Source organism: Melanostigma gelatinosum (genome assembly GCF_949748355.1).
Source record: "Melanostigma gelatinosum genome assembly, chromosome: 18".
NCBI lineage: Eukaryota > Metazoa > Chordata > Actinopteri > Perciformes > Zoarcidae > Melanostigma > Melanostigma gelatinosum.
Genome location: NC_136651.1, coordinates 4,790,813 through 4,813,816, shown reverse-complemented (window position 1 = coordinate 4,813,816; position 23,004 = coordinate 4,790,813). Strand labels below are relative to the sequence as shown.

General features: G+C 41.3%; 4 protein-coding genes across 6 annotated transcripts; all 4 read right to left on the bottom strand.

The window, feature by feature from the left end:
* Positions 1–1,914: 1,914 nt before the first annotated feature.
* LOC306792053 (calcium channel flower homolog) lies at positions 1,915–7,459 on the bottom strand. Of its 2 annotated transcripts, none has more exons than XM_079289045.1 (5): positions 6,898–7,459; positions 5,375–5,447; positions 4,379–4,504; positions 4,118–4,225; positions 1,915–3,909 (listed from the first exon to the last, which is right to left on the bottom strand). In XM_079289045.1, the coding sequence occupies exons 1-5, from the start codon at positions 7,007–7,009 to the stop codon at positions 3,900–3,902; spliced, it is 429 nt and encodes a 142-aa protein (XP_079145171.1). In that variant the 5' UTR covers positions 7,010–7,459; the 3' UTR covers positions 1,915–3,899. The 2 variants fall into 2 exon arrangements, with proteins under 2 accessions (XP_079145171.1, XP_079145170.1); XM_079289044.1 differs by having other exon boundaries at positions 1,915–3,690.
* Positions 7,460–7,965: 506 nt separating this feature from the next.
* Positions 7,966–9,292, bottom strand: LOC306792142 (pentatricopeptide repeat-containing protein 2, mitochondrial-like). Its single transcript, XM_079289163.1, has 5 exons — positions 9,202–9,292; positions 8,982–9,095; positions 8,788–8,862; positions 8,591–8,704; positions 7,966–8,460 (listed from the first exon to the last, which is right to left on the bottom strand). Exons 1-5 carry the CDS (start codon positions 9,268–9,270, stop codon positions 8,239–8,241), a joined length of 594 nt encoding a protein of 197 aa, XP_079145289.1. The 5' UTR covers positions 9,271–9,292; the 3' UTR covers positions 7,966–8,238.
* Positions 9,293–13,816: 4,524 nt separating this feature from the next.
* On the bottom strand, positions 13,817–18,867 carry LOC306792703 (calcium channel flower homolog). 2 transcript variants are annotated; one of them, XM_079289981.1, is made up of 5 exons: positions 18,306–18,867; positions 16,783–16,855; positions 15,787–15,912; positions 15,526–15,633; positions 13,817–15,317 (listed from the first exon to the last, which is right to left on the bottom strand). In XM_079289981.1, the coding sequence occupies exons 1-5, from the start codon at positions 18,415–18,417 to the stop codon at positions 15,308–15,310; spliced, it is 429 nt and encodes a 142-aa protein (XP_079146107.1). In that variant the 5' UTR covers positions 18,418–18,867; the 3' UTR covers positions 13,817–15,307. The 2 variants fall into 2 exon arrangements, with proteins under 2 accessions (XP_079146107.1, XP_079146106.1); XM_079289980.1 differs by having other exon boundaries at positions 13,817–15,098.
* A 506-nt stretch (positions 18,868–19,373) lies between these two features.
* On the bottom strand, positions 19,374–22,641 carry ptcd2 (pentatricopeptide repeat domain 2; the record flags this gene model as incomplete). The annotated part of the gene is made up of 10 exons (XM_079289692.1): positions 19,374–19,868; positions 19,999–20,112; positions 20,196–20,270; positions 20,390–20,503; positions 20,610–20,701; positions 20,820–20,898; positions 21,012–21,129; positions 21,388–21,517; positions 21,605–21,697; positions 22,512–22,641. 10 exons carry the CDS (start codon positions 22,639–22,641, stop codon positions 19,647–19,649), a joined length of 1,167 nt encoding a protein of 388 aa, XP_079145818.1. The 3' UTR covers positions 19,374–19,646.
* Positions 22,642–23,004: the final 363 nt, after the last annotated feature.

Below are 23,004 nucleotides of genomic sequence, written 5' to 3'. Positions count from 1 at the left end.
GCTATTTTTCTCAATATAAAAGGCATCTTTCAAGTCGTCCTTTGCTCCTCAAAACTGCAATACAGAGTCAGGATGACGACGATCAAATGGCACAAACCTCATTCGGTAATTTTCATCGGCCTTAAGTTTCCCCCACGGGAGCCCAATAAATCTATTAACAGAGAACAAGAGTTCAGGCTCTATAGTTTTTATGACTGCAAAATGATGTCTCTGGTCAGACAATAATTTGCTCTTTGCTTTGCTCATGAAGTTAAAAGAATGGGAGTACAGGTTCTCATGATGCTCAGCCTCTATCAAGCTTCCACCTCTCACCATGTTGTCACATCACTGCTGCAGCTGCTGGTATTAACGTTAATCCTATGCATGTTCAATAATAAGCCTGCAAGTGGAGCATCACTGCCGGTTCAATTCCATTAAAAAGAAGGGCCCTTTCCCCACTTGTAATAGTAAAGTAGTACATAATGAATTAAATAATAGGATAAGCACTTACAGTAATTAAACCTAAGACATGGTGCTTTGATAAAGCAATGGCGCCCTCTGTTGATTGCTCGCTATGTTACTGCAGTTTCTTTCAGGTTTCCAGATATGTTATAAGATTAAAAGTAGGCAAACACGTAAAGATCTTTGTCTACAGTATAGTCGGTAGCTTTACAGTGCAGATTCAGCAGATGGACTTATGTGGACTAATCCTTGCAAATCAAATGAATTAAGATCTGTTAATATGAGAAAGAGGCGACTAAATCCCTGCAATCTGCACTCAAATGGCAAACTATGACAGTAAGATTGAAAGCTGATTAGCTTTATAGGTGAGAGAAGATGCCTCACAAGGGAGGGATGATGCTGACATCATGCAGTATTAACTAAATGCAGAGAGGCGGTGATCATGAACTTGATTAATTAATCAAACAGGCACCTCGAGCAAAAACAATCAAACCGAAATTAAAACCTTTAACATAACCTTTAACTTCTTATCCACATGTAAGGTCATGTGACCAGTTCCATAACAATACAACAACAACACAATCCTGAACGTGAGAGGAGCCAAGGCCTTATTGATCAGGGTCATTTGCTCCAATAGCAATCCAACTTTAGTAATAACAGGTCTGGTTTCAAGTGCCATTCATGTCACAAACAGTGTGTCATGTAAAGGGAGAAGACAAAAGAATGAAAGCATCTCATGAAGGACTGCCTCTGAAGTAGCTTCACCACTGTGGGTCACATTCGGTTGAATGCTAATTGATGGTATTTATAGGCTGTAAAAGAGATCTAATAATCCACTTTGAGATGTGAGTTTTCAAACAGATATCCAAAGAGATCAAATCAGCGCTGAAATCACAGGCGCACAGTTTAGAACACAATCACTCAAAGTCCCCCTCCACTCATTGTGCAGTAGTCGTAGTAGTTGTAACGTAGAAGTGCATGTTTATAGATTATGGATTTTTTCAATGAGGTAAAAAGACTGAATGTGTTAATCTTTAAATGTTGAACTATTTCTTTGAAGGTATTGTCTCTATTGTTAATATATTCAAAGCTTGCATTGTACATCAGTACTCACCATTTGAATAAAATCACACAAACAAAAAAACATCATCACACTGGTGCTGGAGGAATTTAAGAGATCAACAAAGCCATTAGGATGTATTCACTGCAAGCCAATAAAAAACATCTGGTAGATGAAAGTGAAAACTTTGGACTGCTGGTCAGCAAAAAAAAAAGGATCACCAAAGTCAACAGAATTCATCCTCATAGAATATTTAATATCTGTAGCGAATTACATGGCAATCCATCCAAAGGCTGTGAAGATATTTCACTCTAAACCAGAAATGCTAACGTCATGGTGGTGCAAGGAAAAGTGTGTGGAATGTCAGGGAGGGCGGGCCGGCCTGCAAAACAGAAGAAGCCTAGACCACGACAGCAGTAGCAAGTTTGTTTAATTCAGTAATTGATATCAGGATCAGGATTCACATCACAACACGCATTAAACACATATCCCTTACAGCTAAATATGCACTCAACACCTTAGGATGTCAAATGAATCAAATCACAGGAGTGTTGGATGCGTGTCACCGCAATAAAATACACCTGGATGGGTGGTTGTGGACGAGGAACGCTGTTTATTGTATTGAACATTGAACTAAAACGGTGGCGTAAGTGTGTGTAGTGTCAGACTTTTAGCATACTGGTGTGTGTGTGAAAGCTGGTTGTGCATGTTTTAAATGCTACACACATGTTTTCCCATCAGCTCACATGATAGTATTTCATAGTCATGCTTATGCTAGTTAGCATACATCTGTGATCTGTGCATAAACTACTCAGTATCTGTACGTTGTGAAGTATGACACCTGAGAGCTGGTGGTGATGCGTGACTCAGTCACTGACCAGCCAGTAACAGACTTAGGATAGAAACGGCTGTAAGAGATACGTGTAAACAATTATTCCCAAAGCATCCTTATTGACGATGACGCCACAGAGGAAAGGCAACAAAAACAACACAAACCGTACATTGCTGACCGCTGCATACCTCATTCGAGTGACAAAGGCAAACCGTGGCTTTGGTGAATGTGTGGAATACAGACCAATTAGGACCTGAATCAAGTCACTTCCTCTCATTGAGTTTCTTTTTGTGTTTTGGTAGAGTGTACCAATTAAGACTCATAATAAACGCAGCAGATGTTCAGAAACAGATTCTAAAACCCCCCCAAAGAACAAACATATTTTAAAAAGGATAACAAATAAGCGCACATTTCAGTTTTCCTATTAGACAATGTTCCACATAAATTGCAGCCACGACTTGGCTACCGGCTGCCTGATCACGAGGAACGACACGCAAACAAGCTCACACACGCACTGACAGCTTTTACCAGAGTCTATGCTACCAACAGTTTAATGCCTCAGCTGAGCTTAAAGCAGCTGGAAAGAAACGGAGATATGAAAATCAATAACTGTGGTTATCTTTGGGTATACCAGATACATTCCCAGTGTTTAACATATCCCTAATGCCTATGGATATTAAAAAATCATTCAGGCTGCAATTCAGAGTTTTGTCGGTTTAAAATCGCTCTTTACTCAAAAGTCATCCAAATCAAATACAGGGAGAAACTTCAGGAAACACTTGAGGCTATTTACTTCAGGAAACACTTGAGGCTATTTACAGATATGTGGTGACTTACCGCACAGACGGCTCTGAACCACAGCCTCAAAGTCGAGGCAAATAACCTGAAGTCACATTTTTACAATCATTTTTTCCTGCAGAAATCGGGTTTACGACTGACAGCAGCAACAAAAGGAAACAAATAATAAATACAACCCATGAGAAGACCATAAACCATAAAGACAAAGCTTACAATTTAAGTTATGGAGTCACCATGAGAGATCCCATTTACACGCCAGGTACCAAATAATGGGCTAAATCCAATCTGCTTGGATGCTACCAGGTCAAGAGAACAAGAATGCAGCAGTTTAAGTAAATAAATAAAATCAGTGTCATAATTATTATGTAGTGACAGGAATGGGAAAGAGGAAAGGAGAACGGAAGATGGATGAAGGGCCGTAAAAACTGAAGAAAAAGGAGAGTACGAGGAGGGGGGGGGGCAGACGCCTCACACCGGAGCCCCGTTTGCCGTTTCCGTCATCCTCTCTTCATCCCCCTGTTTCTGATGCTGCAGTCTGGCATAAGTCACTGTGTCTCCCCTGAGAGAGGAAAGGACGAGAGGATGCGAGAGAAGGGAGGGCAGCAAAAAGAGAGAGCAGGTACCACAGGAGAGGATGACGATGTTAATTGCCATTATTACATGGCTCACCTTGTCGGAGGTTAATTTGCATCAATAAAGAGACTCATTAGGTTTGTTAGAAGTATTAAAACAAATCATATTAGCTGATTATAATGTGGAATACTGCATTTAATGTGACCTTTTAGAGGGGTGTTATGACAAGTGAGACATGGAGAGATATGATTAATTACAAAATGTCTACTGTACAGTTTTCCTTAAAATAGATAGAAAAAATGATTGTTATATAGAATAGCTGTCATCTTTCCTTCTTCCTGCTCCATAAGAGCTTATAATATATACAGTATATTACTGTATTACATGTTATAAGCTACTAACAGACATCTTACTTTTTGCCTAAAGACGCAAGGCCGTACAGAACTCCTGTAGCGAAGGCGATGGCGTTTCCAAACAAGGTCGTGAAGGAGAAACTCAAGACTACAGGAAACAGAGCCATCCTGACAAAGAGCATCAAGAGACAAAAAGTCAGTGAATCATGTTAAGTACATGCTGGAGATTCCAAAAAAAAATAGGTAATGCAATGTTATTAACTATCAGAAATTCACAGTCTGAAACGCCATGAACTGTGGCCGGTGCGTAGCTGTCCTCACCCGCAGTAGAAGAAGGCTTTCTGCCACGGTTTGAATCTGTCTGCACGGGCTGCTATTGCATTAGCAAACTCTATGAACTGGCAACAGAATGGGACTTCGCACAGGAACAGCACGAAGGCGTTCAGCCTGGAGACAGGGCAAGAGGACACAAACACAAGCAGTGAATTGTCTTTGTGCACTTCCATCTGAACTACTGTACACGTCTGGAGGACTTTAAACACGGGAGCTGTGTAGAAAAGAACATTTACGCCGTCATTGTGCCGGAGCACTAGTGCTCAAATGTTTACTGTCGTGGAAACAGCAAGAAAACATCTCCAGCGAGCTGGATAGTTGCAGATTAATAAACTATGTTTATTTATCAAACGATCATTGTAGCACTAAAAGGTTCATTTGATTATGGTGTAAAGAATACAAATAAATGTCTACATTGTCATTTTGATTCATCTTTGTTTCTAGCTGGCATTGTAGCTAAAGCTAATGCAAACGTGTTCTAGCCAGGGAGGACAACAAACCCCAGTTGGCTTTCCTGAGGCATGTGCTCAAGTCTTCAGGTTCGGAGCGACTCTGGGTTGTCTTTGGCAAAACATGTTCAGGACAAGAATTTCTCCACACCTCTGTCATTTGAGCAGGAGGTGCGGCCACATGAGACTGCTGCACTATCCATGTAAGGTGATACTGTACGTACAAATAAAGGAATGTAAATGAACAGGTGAGTGCATGAGATATAAGATAACGGGTGAATATGCAGTAAAGCTCTGATGGAGCATTGACATCTTCAGATAGTTTGTATGGGACTTTCAGTAGATGTTTCGTAAAACGTGAATAGAACCAGCTCACGTCTGTGTCTGAAACCGTGTCTAAATGAGTAGTTTTATAGTATGTTTGTTCATGTTTTTCTCCAGTAATACCGTATAAGAAATGTTTCGACCTACGGAATGTGAATGAGCTATTCTGTGCATGCTACATTTAAATAAGCCTAGCGAGTGTTAGACTTACACCATCCACACTCCTGCAGCGATGTTTAAAGGGTTCACTGTGACACAGTTCCACACTCCTGCGATGGCACAGGCTGCAAGACAGCAAAGTAAAAAGGGTGATTATTAAGACACACGAGCAACACAGAGTGAAAACACAACAGTGTGTGGACGCAAACGCACAAAAGAGTAACGCACGGGCACGTCTTCTGCTGATATCTACGGCAATAAACAACTGAAACATTCTGAATAAAATCACCCAGCACTCAGATCTAGATGTGAAAGCTATCATGACACATGCTTGGGCTGAAAATGAATAAGTTAACCCATATCAAATTTGAAACAATTATTAACACAGTGTGAAAATCAAAGCAGGCATTTTCCATGCACAAGATTCCTTTCATGGTAATCGGAGCATTCTCAAAATAGGCCATTTCTATCTTTTCCCATGGCTATGATATGTGGCAACAGATCCCTTATTTATTTTACTGTTCCCAAAACACACACACACACACACACACACACACACACACACACGTCCACTGTCTGACTATCCACTGTCAATGATAAGTTGTGGAAAATTCAAGTCAACATGTTCTGCGAACAAAATCAAAAAGATTAGTTGCCAATTAATTAAAAAAAATCACCATCGACATTTCCCTTTAATTTCACAATCCGTCACAAGCACCAATGTTTATCATGTCTCATTTATCCTGACGTGGTATTCATAAAGGGCACACATTGTTTGATATTCAACCAAAATGCTAAAACATTCTGTGTTTTAAAACTTCTGACTGCCATTCCAAACACAGAGTAAGCGCTGAGTATGATCTTCAGTGTTTGAGAGTGAGAGAAGCCGCACAGTGAGAAGAGAGAGGGTACATGTGTTGTGTTTCGATGTGAACTACACAAACAGTGGAGCAGTGTATCACATCCCGCTCCTTTAGACCATCCAGCCTCCTCAATAATACAGAGCACATTGAATATGCAGAGCCCCGGGTGGTTCATGTGATACCAGCACTGAGACTCTGGTGTCACTGTGAAGGAGAGCTGCAAAGCCAGCAGTAAAAAAACAACAACAAAAAACACACTCTTGAGGGATGGAGTAATAGTACCTGCTGTGGACTTTGTGCGTGCATTTCATATTGTTTTACTTTAGGAATAACAGGCTGTTATGAAGTGAAGCCATGCAGACAGGCGGTGTCTGCTGCAGGGAGGGGGCAATGGGCTGTAACAAAGCTTTTGTCTGGCGTGGAAGCACAACTGAAGTGAGAATTATGAACAATAATAAAAAATGAAATCGTAATCTGGTGCCCTTTCTGTCCTGTTTATACTCTAACCTACACACAAGACTAGAATCAGTATAAAATAATGCTGACATGGCAATAAAATGTACCTGCTTGTCACATAAAGTAGCACAAACATAATATAAACTGATTCACAACACACTCAATAGTTACATCCGCAGTACATGCAGCCATGGCAGGATTATCTCGGCGGCCCATCGTTCATGTACTTATAACAAGATATTGACAGCTTACTTACACATTCCTCCCAAAACTCCGGCTATTTTGCAGAGCCATCGGTACCACCACGTCATGCCATCATCCTCCGGAGTGGTTTTGGCGGACGCTGCGGCCTCTGCCTCGGTGCTCATTGTGTTCTTCTAGCGTTGTTAGCCGAAGCTAAAGCCAGTATATGTCCACAGATGTCAATCCTCAGACGACCTAACAACAGCTTCGTTAAGTATGTAACGTTACGCCAGTCTCAACAAACTAACTGCTAAACTTGATTATTACGACACAGCGGTCCCTACCGGTGATACAGATTTAATTTAAAGTTTTAAGTATTTTTAAAAAATGATCTTTTCTTGCCTTTGTTTTGTTTGCGACCAGCTGCTTTAGTACCAGCTAACCGGCTAGCTAATGCTAAACAGCACCGCGACCCAGCCGCCGCTAGGAGTGGATATCACCGCTGCATTAGTCCTGAACTCTCTAGCGGTCTTATTAAAAGAGCAGAAACTATCCTGAACTCTTAGTTTTTATTATATTATAAACTGTACACTGCCCACGCTGTTTGTTTGGGAGGCTGCTCCGTTGTTCTCCTCTCTGGCTGCTCAGCGGTGCATTGTGGGAGGTATCTGATGCGCGTCATGGTTTGTTTACATACAGGGAATCAGCTGTTTTTTGGCGTTGTAATAAATATGTTACTACATGTTTTTTGATGATATGTACAGGGGGAAAAACCTGGAGTGACAGTTTGGGGTATTTGTTTGGTTTGTGCCTTTCCTGTGTACCATTACATTAGAGCAAAATATAATTAATAAATAACCAACAATCTTTGAAAAAGAAGGTTGTTGAAAGAATAGGTTCACAATTATTTAAGTCACATTAACGTCAGGTGCATTTTAAACATACATACATATGATCCACTATTGTTTTAAGACTTAAAACATTGTGAAGCTATTCACAGCAAACCCTGATTTCACCAGCAGCCCTTCACATCAAGACAAGCGGAGAAACTTGCTATTAAACATCCGATTCATCTTTAATTACCCATTCACACTTTTATATACAACACATTCTTCCCAAATCACTCAATACCCATGTGAGTTCCTTGCAAGGAAATCAATACTTATGTAAATGCCTCTCAGTAGCTTTCTGTTAATGTGCCTGCTGTAGAAACGTGAACTGTGACCTTTTTAATCAAAAATTGGACATGGATGACAAAGAAATGGACAAAAGTCCGGTCTGCAGAGGGATGATCGGGTCGGTTTAAGGAGAGGTAGTTGCAGTAACAAGGACAACGTCCACTCTAACCAGTCAGAGTTGTTTGTCTTATTGCATTGAGCCTCAAACCAGAGCCTTTAGTGAAAGCAGGCGTCTCTCACTCCGACAGCAGAGTGGACTGTAGTGACTTCAGAGTCCTTCGACTGGTCTTCCTCGCCTCCATCATCAGCGCTGGTTTCCTCTTCCCCGTGGGCGTGCGGCAGAGCATGCCATCGAGGGTCTGCTGGGTCACCTGATCGGCTCGCTGAAGATGAGTCACTATCTGCTCCACTGTCACCATGTGCGGGCCGCCCTCACTCCTCAAGCGCAGCACATCCACCTGAAACAGGTCACAAGAGGTCAAACAGGTCGCAAGAGGTCAAACAGCAGTGTTTCACTGATTTAGATAAACATCCCCATAGCGTGTGTTCTTAGTGAGTATAAGTTGCATAGACAACAGACTGACTCACCACCTCCTGAGAAAATTCAAGCTTCTTCACAAAAGACGGGGTTTTAGGCAACAGGGCTGCAGACAGGACGGAAACGGCATCCGTCACCGCTCCCGACATTGCTAGTACTATGACCTAAATCACCATAAAAAAATAATTAATAATTTAACAAAAAGGGGAATAAAAAATGTAAACCGCAGTGACATGAGCACCCTTACCTTCAGATTTTGGCATAATCTGCTGTCAGTGGTCATTATTCGTGAATACAACGACTGTGCATTTTCTATGTCATTCTGGAACAAATACAAGACAGAGAAAACGAATTATTGATTATATATATGTACACATCACACCATATTCTCCACAACTTTCTGCATGAATGAAATGAACAGAAGAAGAAGATATAACTCACTTGTCTGAGTGCTAATGCTACAGCAAAGCAGTAAGCATGTCTGGGGACGGCCTGCCCTTTGGTCTGCCCCTCCTCTATCAGAGAAGTGCAGATTGTGTAGGACTCCGGCGTGTTCTGAACCAACATAGCACAGAACATTAGCTGACCTTAAGGAGTTTCTACATCTTAAAACAAATATAACTTTAAGGACTGTAATGTTAAAAATGTCTCGCTCAATTACCAGTTTAAAGCAGGTGCCAGCTGCCAGTGTCAATGTGTCGTTGTTGAATGGTATACCTTGGGCCCTCATGGTTCTTAGTACCTCCAAGGCATCTGCAATAGCCAGATATAAAGAGAATATATATATATATACACAATATATAATATCATACACACACACACATCACAGCTGCACAATTAACTCCAACAGCTCCCGAAGTAGAGTTCAGGACAGAAGAGCTCTGCCTTCTTATTAAGCTCTTTCTGGCTTCCATATATTCACACTTTGGTAATGAAGTAGCTCTAAGGATCCCGGTGTTACGTCATGGTGTGTTGATTGTAATAATTCATAGAGAAATTGTTTTAAATAACATGTACATGCTGCTATATGAGGAAGGATGGATGCGTGTTCTTGGTCCCACCTGCCATGAGATTCTTGCGTCATACTGTTGTGTTTTTGTGACAGAATTTTGATAGTTTCTACTCCGGATGTATTGTGTTTCGCGACACTCAGTGGAATAAATGAGTACGGAGAAAGACAAGCAGACAAACCGAGACGAGAAAGCTGCTTGATAAGCAGTCCAAATAACATAATAGATACAAGCAGCCATGTGACTCAACTTTGGACCAGTAACACTTCAACATTTCACCATTTCTACCACTGTGCTCTCTGTTTCCTGCCCTGCATATCAACTCACACAGCCCAAGATAACGTTACAGATTGGTGTGTGTGTGCGCGTGTGTGTGTGTGTGTGTGAGAATAGGGTCACGAAAATCTGAATTCTGCTAAGCTGCTTCCCTGAGAGGTTAATAATTCAATGACTTGGGGGAAAAAACCTGAAAATACACTCAGTTCACTTTTGAGCTCTAAAAATAAGGACATCTCCCTCGGTTTTTAAAAAGGAACACGTATAAACTACAATTCCCCAGTGGCCCTGCAGCACGAAACCACACGCGTAGCTGAGTACACACATGGCATATGCGTTCAAACTTCATGGTGGATCCCGGAGCACCTGCCGCGCTCCGCTGCAGAACAACACAGCTGTGGACGGACTGCGTGGGGAAGCTGTGTCCAAAAGAAAAAGAGGGAGAGCTTTGTTGATGTCACCTTGGCTTGGAAAGAGATCCCATGGTGGTACGCCTCGTCATTGTGCAGCGGCAACCTCGAGTCCTTCACGTCGTCCACCAGGTTGTACCTGTTCCTCGCGGGCATCACGGTCTCCAACTGACGACCTCCCCCCTCCTCTCTCGCTCTCTCTCTCTCTCTCCCGACACAGTGTTTAACAAACAAACAGACAAATGTCGCCTTGGTTTGAAACGCTACACTCCCGTGTGTGTGTACGGAACGGCTCCAACAGTGAGTTCCCGGTGGGAACGCAGTCCATTGTTGCTTTGCGCTTCAAAAAAATAAAATAGGTCCCGTCCTCAAGAGGGACAGATTTGGGCGCCCCCCCCCCTTTTTTTTTCCTGTGACAATACACCGAGACACTCTTAAGGATTTCCTTCTGGGAAAGCAAAATAAAAAAGCACAGCACCGTGGAGGGAAACGCGTGTGTTTTCCAAAAGCCACGGAGTGTTTCTCTCTGCGCAGGTGATGTAGCTCCTCTGTGGGTGTATTTCTTTTTTTTGAATCGCGTCCTGTTGGTGGCAAGCAGCGCTGCACCCGTAGTCTCCCTCTCTCCCTCCTTCAAAGCGCAGAGCCAGACCCTCATTGGAGCAAAGTTCCCAGGCATGATGCAACCTGGAGCTGGGGAGGAGAGCATGCCAGACAGCTCCGTCAGAGGTCGTCCTCCCCTCAGGAGATGGACATTTGATTCACGGCTCTCCTGGGATCCTTACAGCAAAGATAATGAGTAAATACCAACGGTACAATGACATGTTGTAAATATAACCAGTGGCTGAATGGCTGAATTGCCTACAGTAGTGACAACTAAGTACTTTTTACTCCACTACAGTCATTTGACAGTAAAAAGTATGACATGCAGTAGTGTACAAAGTATCTAACAATAAAATCCATTGTAATATAATATTCCATCATAATATTATAACACTTTGAAATGAGCCATTCTGCACAATGAGCACTTTTATTTTGGATACTTTAAGCACGTGTTGATAATACTTCTACTTGTAAAGGAGTATTTTAGAGCATGGTCTTTCTTCTTTTACCTGTAAGTAAAAGCTCAAGTTTACTTAAATGAGGTACTTCTACTTTACTTGTCCATTACCACTTTCTGATACTTGACACTAGCATTGTACGAAATATTGTCCTTTTTCCTCGACTACATTTATATTTTCAGATTAGGATTTTGTACGTATGATCATTTCATAAAATATGATGCATTGTTGTAGATTTGGCTCCACAAAAGCACACAAAGCAGCTCGTATCCACCGTGGCCAACCTCAACATCAAAGTAAGTATTTAATGCTGACAGGGGCCATTCTGCATTATGACGACATAGCTTTTCTTTTGATTTTGTTGTCAGTACATCTTGTTTTTTGTTTTGTTTTTACATTTACCATTAATGAGTATTTACACTGGTGGCATACCTTTATTTGAGTAAATGCTTGAGTCATTTCCCCCCACCTTCTCCAAAAGAGATAGAATATTTGGTCATGTCATAGAACATTCCCTGAATTAAACAGCGTATTTTTCCATCCCAGATCCAGGCTACATATTTCTCATTGCATCATGCAGAAATTATTCTGTGGGCCATGAGCCGTGGGCTATTTTTCTCAATATAAAAGGCATCTTTCAAGTCGTCCTTTGCTCCTCAAAACTGCAATACAGAGTCAGGATGACGACGATCAAATGGCACAAACCTCATTCGGTAATTTTCATCGGCCTTAAGTTTCCCCCACGGGAGCCCAATAAATCTATTAACAGAGAACAAGAGTTCAGGCTCTATAGTTTTTATGACTGCAAAATGATGTCTCTGGTCAGACAATAATTTGCTCTTTGCTTTGCTCATGAAGTTAAAAGAATGGGAGTACAGGTTCTCATGATGCTCAGCCTCTATCAAGCTTCCACCTCTCACCATGTTGTCACATCACTGCTGCAGCTGCTGGTATTAACGTTAATCCTATGCATGTTCAATAATAAGCCTGCAAGTGGAGCATCACTGCCGGTTCAATTCCATTAAAAAGAAGGGCCCTTTCCCCACTTGTAATAGTAAAGTAGTACATAATGAATTAAATAAAAGGATAAGCACTTACAGTAATTAAACCTAAGACATGGTGCTTTGATAAAGCAATGGCGCCCTCTGTTGATTGCTCGCTATGTTACTGCAGTTTCTTTCAGGTTTCCAGATATGTTATAAGATTAAAAGTAGGCAAACACGTAAAGATCTTTGTCTACAGTATAGTCGGTAGCTTTACAGTGCAGATTCAGCAGATGGACTTATGTGGACTAATCCTTGCAAATCAAATGAATTAAGATCTGTTAATATGAGAAAGAGGCGACTAAATCCCTGCAATCTGCACTCAAATGGCAAACTATGACAGTAAGATTGAAAGCTGATTAGCTTTATAGGTGAGAGAAGATGCCTCACAAGGGAGGGATGATGCTGACATCATGCAGTATTAACTAAATGCAGAGAGGCGGTGATCATGAACTTGATTAATTAATCAAACAGGCACCTCGAGCAAAAACAATCAAACCGAAATTAAAACCTTTAACATAACCTTTAACTTCTTATCCACATGTAAGGTCATGTGACCAGTTCCATAACAATACAACAACAACACAATCCTGAACGTGAGAGGAGCCAAGGCCTTATTGATCAGGGTCATTTGCTCCAATAGCAATCCAACTTTAGTAATAACAGGTCTGGTTTCAAGTGCCATTCATGTCACAAACAGTGTGTCATGTAAAGGGAGAAGACAAAAGAATGAAAGCATCTCATGAAGGACTGCCTCTGAAGTAGCTTCACCACTGTGGGTCACATTCGGTTGAATGCTAATTGATGGTATTTATAGGCTGTAAAAGAGATCTAATAATCCACTTTGAGATGTGAGTTTTCAAACAGATATCCAAAGAGATCAAATCAGCGCTGAAATCACAGGCGCACAGTTTAGAACACAATCACTCAAAGTCCCCCTCCACTCATTGTGCAGTAGTCGTAGTAGTTGTAACGTAGAAGTGCATGTTTATAGATTATGGATTTTTTCAATGAGGTAAAAAGACTGAATGTGTTAATCTTTAAATGTTGAACTATTTCTTTGAAGGTATTGTCTCTATTGTTAATATATTCAAAGCTTGCATTGTACATCAGTACTCACCATTTGAATAAAATCACACAAACAAAAAAACATCATCACACTGGTGCTGGAGGAATTTAAGAGATCAACAAAGCCATTAGGATGTATTCACTGCAAGCCAATAAAAAACATCTGGTAGATGAAAGTGAAAACTTTGGACTGCTGGTCAGCAAAAAAAAAAGGATCACCAAAGTCAACAGAATTCATCCTCATAGAATATTTAATATCTGTAGCGAATTACATGGCAATCCATCCAAAGGCTGTGAAGATATTTCACTCTAAACCAGAAATGCTAACGTCATGGTGGTGCAAGGAAAAGTGTGTGGAATGTCAGGGAGGGCGGGCCGGCCTGCAAAACAGAAGAAGCCTAGACCACGACAGCAGTAGCAAGTTTGTTTAATTCAGTAATTGAAAAGCATCCTTATTGACGATGACGCCACAGAGGAAAGGCAACAAAAACAACACAAACCGTACATTGCTGACCGCTGCATACCTCATTCGAGTGACAAAGGCAAACCGTGGCTTTGGTGAATGTGTGGAATACAGACCAATTAGGACCTGAATCAAGTCACTTCCTCTCATTGAGTTTCTTTTTGTGTTTTGGTAGAGTGTACCAATTAAGACTCATAATAAACGCAGCAGATGTTCAGAAACAGATTCTAAAACCCCCCCAAAGAACAAACATATTTTAAAAAGGATAACAAATAAGCGCACATTTCAGTTTTCCTATTAGACAATGTTCCACATAAATTGCAGCCACGACTTGGCTACCGGCTGCCTGATCACGAGGAACGACACGCAAACAAGCTCACACACGCACTGACAGCTTTTACCAGAGTCTATGCTACCAACAGTTTAATGCCTCAGCTGAGCTTAAAGCAGCTGGAAAGAAACGGAGATATGAAAATCAATAACTGTGGTTATCTTTGGGTATACCAGATACATTCCCAGTGTTTAACATATCCCTAATGCCTATGGATATTAAAAAATCATTCAGGCTGCAATTCAGAGTTTTGTCGGTTTAAAATCGCTCTTTACTCAAAAGTCATCCAAATCAAATACAGGGAGAAACTTCAGGAAACACTTGAGGCTATTTACTTCAGGAAACACTTGAGGCTATTTACAGATATGTGGTGACTTACCGCACAGACGGCTCTGAACCACAGCCTCAAAGTCGAGGCAAATAACCTGAAGTCACATTTTTACAATCATTTTTTCCTGCAGAAATCGGGTTTACGACTGACAGCAGCAACAAAAGGAAACAAATAATAAATACAACCCATGAGAAGACCATAAACCATAAAGACAAAGCTTACAATTTAAGTTATGGAGTCACCATGAGAGATCCCATTTACACGCCAGGTACCAAATAATGGGCTAAATCCAATCTGCTTGGATGCTACCAGGTCAAGAGAACAAGAATGCAGCAGTTTAAGTAAATAAATAAAATCAGTGTCATAATTATTATGTAGTGACAGGAATGGGAAAGAGGAAAGGAGAACGGAAGATGGATGAAGGGCCGTAAAAACTGAAGAAAAAGGAGAGTACGAGGAGGGGGGGGGGCAGACGCCTCACACCGGAGCCCCGTTTGCCGTTTCCGTCATCCTCTCTTCATCCCCCTGTTTCTGATGCTGCAGTCTGGCATAAGTCACTGTGTCTCCCCTGAGAGAGGAAAGGACGAGAGGATGCGAGAGAAGGGAGGGCAGCAAAAAGAGAGAGCAGGTACCACAGGAGAGGATGACGATGTTAATTGCCATTATTACATGGCTCACCTTGTCGGAGGTTAATTTGCATCAATAAAGAGACTCATTAGGTTTGTTAGAAGTATTAAAACAAATCATATTAGCTGATTATAATGTGGAATACTGCATTTAATGTGACCTTTTAGAGGGGTGTTATGACAAGTGAGACATGGAGAGATATGATTAATTACAAAATGTCTACTGTACAGTTTTCCTTAAAATAGATAGAAAAAATGATTGTTATATAGAATAGCTGTCATCTTTCCTTCTTCCTGCTCCATAAGAGCTTATAATATATACAGTATATTACTGTATTACATGTTATAAGCTACTAACAGACATCTTACTTTTTGCCTAAAGACGCAAGGCCGTACAGAACTCCTGTAGCGAAGGCGATGGCGTTTCCAAACAAGGTCGTGAAGGAGAAACTCAAGACTACAGGAAACAGAGCCATCCTGACAAAGAGCATCAAGAGACAAAAAGTCAGTGAATCATGTTAAGTACATGCTGGAGATTCCAAAAAAAAATAGGTAATGCAATGTTATTAACTATCAGAAATTCACAGTCTGAAACGCCATGAACTGTGGCCGGTGCGTAGCTGTCCTCACCCGCAGTAGAAGAAGGCTTTCTGCCACGGTTTGAATCTGTCTGCACGGGCTGCTATTGCATTAGCAAACTCTATGAACTGGCAACAGAATGGGACTTCGCACAGGAACAGCACGAAGGCGTTCAGCCTGGAGACAGGGCAAGAGGACACAAACACAAGCAGTGAATTGTCTTTGTGCACTTCCATCTGAACTACTGTACACGTCTGGAGGACTTTAAACACGGGAGCTGTGTAGAAAAGAACATTTACGCCGTCATTGTGCCGGAGCACTAGTGCTCAAATGTTTACTGTCGTGGAAACAGCAAGAAAACATCTCCAGCGAGCTGGATAGTTGCAGATTAATAAACTATGTTTATTTATCAAACGATCATTGTAGCACTAAAAGGTTCATTTGATTATGGTGTAAAGAATACAAATAAATGTCTACATTGTCATTTTGATTCATCTTTGTTTCTAGCTGGCATTGTAGCTAAAGCTAATGCAAACGTGTTCTAGCCAGGGAGGACAACAAACCCCAGTTGGCTTTCCTGAGGCATGTGCTCAAGTCTTCAGGTTCGGAGCGACTCTGGGTTGTCTTTGGCAAAACATGTTCAGGACAAGAATTTCTCCACACCTCTGTCATTTGAGCAGGAGGTGCGGCCACATGAGACTGCTGCACTATCCATGTAAGGTGATACTGTACGTACAAATAAAGGAATGTAAATGAACAGGTGAGTGCATGAGATATAAGATAACGGGTGAATATGCAGTAAAGCTCTGATGGAGCATTGACATCTTCAGATAGTTTGTATGGGACTTTCAGTAGATGTTTCGTAAAACGTGAATAGAACCAGCTCACGTCTGTGTCTGAAACCGTGTCTAAATGAGTAGTTTTATAGTATGTTTGTTCATGTTTTTCTCCAGTAATACCGTATAAGAAATGTTTCGACCTACGGAATGTGAATGAGCTATTCTGTGCATGCTACATTTAAATAAGCCTAGCGAGTGTTAGACTTACACCATCCACACTCCTGCAGCGATGTTTAAAGGGTTCACTGTGACACAGTTCCACACTCCTGCGATGGCACAGGCTGCAAGACAGCAAAGTAAAAAGGGTGATTATTAAGACACACGAGCAACACAGAGTGAAAACACAACAGTGTGTGGACGCAAACGCACAAAAGAGTAACGCACGGGCACGTCTTCTGCTGATATCTACGGCAATAAACAACTGAAACATTCTGAATAAAATCACCCAGCACTCAGATCTAGATGTGAAAGCTATCATGACACATGCTTGGGCTGAAAATGAATAAGTTAACCCATATCAAATTTGAAACAATTATTAACACAGTGTGAAAATCAAAGCAGGCATTTTCCATGCACAAGATTCCTTTCATGGTAATCGGAGCATTCTCAAAATAGGCCATTTCTATCTTTTCCCATGGCTATGATATGTGGCAACAGATCCCTTATTTATTTCACTGTTCCCAAAACACACACACACACACACACACACACACACACACACACGTCCACTGTCTGACTATCCACTGTCAATGATAAGTTGTGGAAAATTCAAGTCAACATGTTCTGCGAACAAAATCAAAAAGATTAGTTGCCAATTAATTAAAAAAAATCACCATCGACATTTCCCTTTAATTTCACAATCCGTCACAAGCACCAATGTTTATCATGTCTCATTTATCCTGACGTGGTATTCATAAAGGGCACACATTGTTTGATATTCAACCAAAATGCTAAAACATTCTGTGTTTTAAAACTTCTGACTGCCATTCCAAACACAGAGTAAGCGCTGAGTATGATCTTCAGTGTTTGAGAGTGAGAGAAGCCGCACAGTGAGAAGAGAGAGGGTACATGTGTTGTGTTTCGATGTGAACTACACAAACAGTGGAGCAGTGTATCACATCCCGCTCCTTTAGACCATCCAGCCTCCTCAATAATACAGAGCACATTGAATATGCAGAGCCCCGGGTGGTTCATGTGATACCAGCACTGAGACTCTGGTGTCACTGTGAAGGAGAGCTGCAAAGCCAGCAGTAAAAAAACAACAACAAAAAACACACTCTTGAGGGATGGAGTAATAGTACCTGCTGTGGACTTTGTGCGTGCATTTCATATTGTTTTACTTTAGGAATAACAGGCTGTTATGAAGTGAAGCCATGCAGACAGGCGGTGTCTGCTGCAGGGAGGGGGCAATGGGCTGTAACAAAGCTTTTGTCTGGCGTGGAAGCACAACTGAAGTGAGAATTATGAACAATAATAAAAAATGAAATCGTAATCTGGTGCCCTTTCTGTCCTGTTTATACTCTAACCTACACACAAGACTAGAATCAGTATAAAATAATGCTGACATGGCAATAAAATGTACCTGCTTGTCACATAAAGTAGCACAAACATAATATAAACTGATTCACAACACACTCAATAGTTACATCCGCAGTACATGCAGCCATGGCAGGATTATCTCGGCGGCCCATCGTTCATGTACTTATAACAAGATATTGACAGCTTACTTACACATTCCTCCCAAAACTCCGGCTATTTTGCAGAGCCATCGGTACCACCACGTCATGCCATCATCCTCCGGAGTGGTTTTGGCGGACGCTGCGGCCTCTGCCTCGGTGCTCATTGTGTTCTTCTAGCGTTGTTAGCCGAAGCTAAAGCCAGTATATGTCCACAGATGTCAATCCTCAGACGACCTAACAACAGCTTCGTTAAGTATGTAACGTTACGCCAGTCTCAACAAACTAACTGCTAAACTTGATTATTACGACACAGCGGTCCCTACCGGTGATACAGATTTAATTTAAAGTTTTAAGTATTTTTAAAAAATGATCTTTTCTTGCCTTTGTTTTGTTTGCGACCAGCTGCTTTAGTACCAGCTAACCGGCTAGCTAATGCTAAACAGCACCGCGACCCAGCCGCCGCTAGGAGTGGATATCACCGCTGCATTAGTCCTGAACTCTCTAGCGGTCTTATTAAAAGAGCAGAAACTATCCTGAACTCTTAGTTTTTATTATATTATAAACTGTACACTGCCCACGCTGTTTGTTTGGGAGGCTGCTCCGTTGTTCTCCTCTCTGGCTGCTCAGCGGTGCATTGTGGGAGGTATCTGATGCGCGTCATGGTTTGTTTACATACAGGGAATCAGCTGTTTTTTGGCGTTGTAATAAATATGTTACTACATGTTTTTTGATGATATGTACAGGGGGAAAAACCTGGAGTGACAGTTTGGGGTATTTGTTTGGTTTGTGCCTTTCCTGTGTACCATTACATTAGAGCAAAATATAATTAATAAATAACCAACAATCTTTGAAAAAGAAGGTTGTTGAAAGAATAGGTTCACAATTATTTAAGTCACATTAACGTCAGGTGCATTTTAAACATACATACATATGATCCACTATTGTTTTAAGACTTAAAACATTGTGAAGCTATTCACAGCAAACCCTGATTTCACCAGCAGCCCTTCACATCAAGACAAGCGGAGAAACTTGCTATTAAACATCCGATTCATCTTTAATTACCCATTCACACTTTTATATACAACACATTCTTCCCAAATCACTCAATACCCATGTGAGTTCCTTGCAAGGAAATCAATACTTATGTAAATGCCTCTCAGTAGCTTTCTGTTAATGTGCCTGCTGTAGAAACGTGAACTGTGACCTTTTTAATCAAAAATTGGACATGGATGACAAAGAAATGGACAAAAGTCCGGTCTGCAGAGGGATGATCGGGTCGGTTTAAGGAGAGGTAGTTGCAGTAACAAGGACAACGTCCACTCTAACCAGTCAGAGTTGTTTGTCTTATTGCATTGAGCCTCAAACCAGAGCCTTTAGTGAAAGCAGGCGTCTCTCACTCCGACAGCAGAGTGGACTGTAGTGACTTCAGAGTCCTTCGACTGGTCTTCCTCGCCTCCATCATCAGCGCTGGTTTCCTCTTCCCCGTGGGCGTGCGGCAGAGCATGCCATCGAGGGTCTGCTGGGTCACCTGATCGGCTCGCTGAAGATGAGTCACTATCTGCTCCACTGTCACCATGTGCGGGCCGCCCTCACTCCTCAAGCGCAGCACATCCACCTGAAACAGGTCACAAGAGGTCAAACAGGTCGCAAGAGGTCAAACAGCAGTGTTTCACTGATTTAGATAAACATCCCCATAGCGTGTGTTCTTAGTGAGTATAAGTTGCATAGACAACAGACTGACTCACCACCTCCTGAGAAAATTCAAGCTTCTTCACAAAAGACGGGGTTTTAGGCAACAGGGCTGCAGACAGGACGGAAACGGCATCCGTCACCGCTCCCGACATTGCTAGTACTATGACCTAAATCACCATAAAAAAATAATTAATAATTTAACAAAAAGGGGAATAAAAAATGTAAACCGCAGTGACATGAGCACCCTTACCTTCAGATTTTGGCATAATCTGCTGTCAGTGGTCATTATTCGTGAATACAACGACTGTGCATTTTCTATGTCATTCTGGAACAAATACAAGACAGAGAAAACGAATTATTGATTATATATATGTACACATCACACCATATTCTCCACAACTTTCTGCATGAATGAAATGAACAGAAGAAGAAGATATAACTCACTTGTCTGAGTGCTAATGCTACAGCAAAGCAGTAAGCATGTCTGGGGACGGCCTGCCCTTTGGTCTGCCCCTCCTCTATCAGAGAAGTGCAGATTGTGTAGGACTCCGGCGTGTTCTGAACCAACATAGCACAGAACATTAGCTGACCTTAAGGAGTTTCTACATCTTAAAACAAATATAACTTTAAGGACTGTAATGTTAAAAATGTCTCGCTCAATTACCAGTTTAAAGCAGGTGCCAGCTGCCAGTGTCAATGTGTCGTTGTTGAATGGTATACCTTGGGCCCTCATGGTTCTTAGTACCTCCAAGGCATCTGCAATAGCCAGATATAAAGAGAATATATATATATATACACAATATATAATATCATACACATGTGACGATGATTTCAGAGGAACAAAAAAACACTGGGAGGTTAATCTGGCACTTACTTTCATAAGAGCCTTTCGTGAACAACATGTCGATGGTGATGTTAAAGGAGGTTGCGTCGTTGAAAAATCCCCTCATATTCTGTTCACACAAGTGAGAGGAAATGTCACCACGTCCAATTCAGCTGTTAGAAAAGTACAGATTCTGTGTAAGCGTTGCCCCTCATGGCACTCGGTCAGTAACCAGGGCTTTACCTTATCTGTAAGCGTAGCAGCAGCCAAGCTCTCCAGACCCAGCTCATAGCACAGCCTCACAAAGAGGGGACCAAACTTGAACTCTCCGTACACCAAGTTCCTGTTCTCTGCGTGATACCTTGTGAGTGCAAATAAAAGAACCATCACACATGTACAATTCAGCTACTCGATACGAGATGATAGTCGAAGCCATTCAAGACATATTTGTTTTGCAGTGTGAAGTGGGCAGAATCTCATTTCCTTCTTTCTAATTGTTTGTCAAAGGCAATTCAGAGAAAGAGGATAACCATGGAACACGCTTTGGTGCTGAAATGATCTACTTTGCAAGAAAGTGTGTTCATGCTTTACAAAATTGCAAATGAAGGATGTACTGTACCTATGAATGGCATCTCTTGCTATCGCCATGTCATCGGCAGACTGGCACAAGTGAAGGAGAAGCTTCAGCTCATCTCTCAGAATCAGCTCATTCCTTTGTAGCTTCTGGCTGAACAGCTCAATGTAATTTCCTGTAAAATGCGGGTGAGAGTGTGAGAATATGATCTGTGAATACATCATAACAGATGGCGTAAAGCCAGTGAGGAGAACTGCTTCACCTTTCGATCCAGTGACAAGATGAGCCACAGCCAGCTTCCTTTGCTGGAAGTCTTGTAGTTTGATAACATCTTCTGACAACAGATGCCTCTTAGCTGCAGAGAAAAGAGTTCCCATGAACTACTTATGTAAAAGTATCAATTACAAGTAAAAGTTCTGCATTCAAAATCTTACTTCAGTAAAAGTAATAAAGTATTAGAACCAAAATGTACTTTTAGTATAAAGTGAAAATATACCAGAAACAAAAGTACTAAGTATGCAGAGTAATATACATGATTGGATTGTAACTAGTGATGCATTAAAGAGTACATTTTGATGTCGCGGCTGATAAAGGTGGAGCTAATTCCAATTACTTCATAAATTGCTGGGTATTAAACTACAATAATATATGATAAATTATTGGTTAATTCCTAATTTGTGCAAACATTCTTAAGTCTTAACCTGCAAAGTAACTGAAGTAATTAAATAAATGTAGTAGAGTAGAAGTATAGCATAAAATGGAAATACTTAAAGTTAAGTACAAGTACCTTAGAATTGGGTGTACATGTATCCAAAAATGCAGTCAGCGTGGTGAAAATAAGGCTGGTAAAACCACCAAAAATAAACTGAATTTGAAGAAAGGTTGCTCGCTTGAGAAGCCATTCATAACTTGGCCGAGCGGGATAGTTTGTACTGACAATAGCATATGCCTTAAAATATCAAAGACAAAGGCCATGTTGCAAGTGCTGCAAACCCTGCGAGTAAAACCCGAGATAACCCACGTGTTGGTGGATTGTTATGGTACGTAAAGCAGTCAGTACAGTGCCTTTGTAAACATGTGGATTATCCACCAGCTGCTAACGTAGCTTCTCTATAAAAACAGACCGTTTTAAGGGTCACAGACATATCGACGGGTTTTATTAGTCTTACCTCCTATGCAACCTTCAATCCAACCTGGCTGTAAAACACCACAAAACGCTACTTTAGAGGGATGGCGTACTAACGACCGACAACATTTACCGACCCTGGCCAGCGCCATAGTGCCCACTGACTGTACCATGCAACTGGAAACCAAGGGGGTGCATTCGGAGAATTAATAGAGTTATAAAATACTGATTTATGGCCAAATAGTGAGACGTGTCTTATAATGCACTAGTACCGAATACGCATTTTAATTGGATTAATACAGAGTGTGTAACTATTTGCTTTATTTAGTGATGCGCAGTACGCGATTTGGTATCATCCAATATGGCAGCGCCCTGTGATCCGACGCAGGATTCGGCTTCAAAACTTTCACGTTATCGTCATTTATCTCTACTCTGTCTGAATTTAAGCTCTATTCTTTATTTTTGCTCCAGCTGTTGGCCTACATGTTTAAGCTGGAAAAGCATTTTATTACCATAAAGTTTTGAATCGTTTGACC

What these genes read in the sequence shown, in the direction of transcription:
- LOC306792703 (XM_079289980.1), bottom strand. Translation starts at nt 18,417, where the DNA reads ATGAGCACCGAGGCAGAGGCCGCAGCGTCCGCCAAAACCACTCCGGAG. An exon ending in CGGAGTTTTGGGAGGAATGT is followed by an intron (nt 16,856 to 18,305) that starts GTAAGTAAGCTG and finishes GCTGTCTTGCAG; the next exon opens with CCTGTGCCATCGCAGGAGTG. An exon ending in AAAGCCTTCTTCTACTGCGG is followed by an intron (nt 15,634 to 15,786) that starts GTGAGGACAGCT and finishes GCTCTTTGTCAG; the next exon opens with GATGGCTCTGTTTCCTGTAG.
- LOC306792053 (XM_079289044.1), bottom strand. Translation starts at nt 7,009, where the DNA reads ATGAGCACCGAGGCAGAGGCCGCAGCGTCCGCCAAAACCACTCCGGAG. An exon ending in GCTGCAGGAGTGTGGATGGT is followed by an intron (nt 4,505 to 5,374) that starts GTAAGTCTAACA and finishes CCCTGTCTCCAG; the next exon opens with GCTGAACGCCTTCGTGCTGT. An exon ending in CTTGCGTCTTTAGGCAAAAA is followed by an intron (nt 3,691 to 4,117) that starts GTAAGATGTCTG and finishes TTCCTCTCTCAG; the next exon opens with GGGAGACACAGTGACTTATG.
- LOC306792142 (XM_079289163.1), bottom strand. Translation starts at nt 9,270, where the DNA reads ATGAGGGCCCAAGGTATACCATTCAACAACGACACATTGACACTGGCA. An exon ending in CTGGCACCTGCTTTAAACTG is followed by an intron (nt 9,096 to 9,201) that starts GTAATTGAGCGA and finishes ATGTTGGTTCAG; the next exon opens with AACACGCCGGAGTCCTACAC. An exon ending in TAGCATTAGCACTCAGACAA is followed by an intron (nt 8,863 to 8,981) that starts GTGAGTTATATC and finishes TATTTGTTCCAG; the next exon opens with AATGACATAGAAAATGCACA.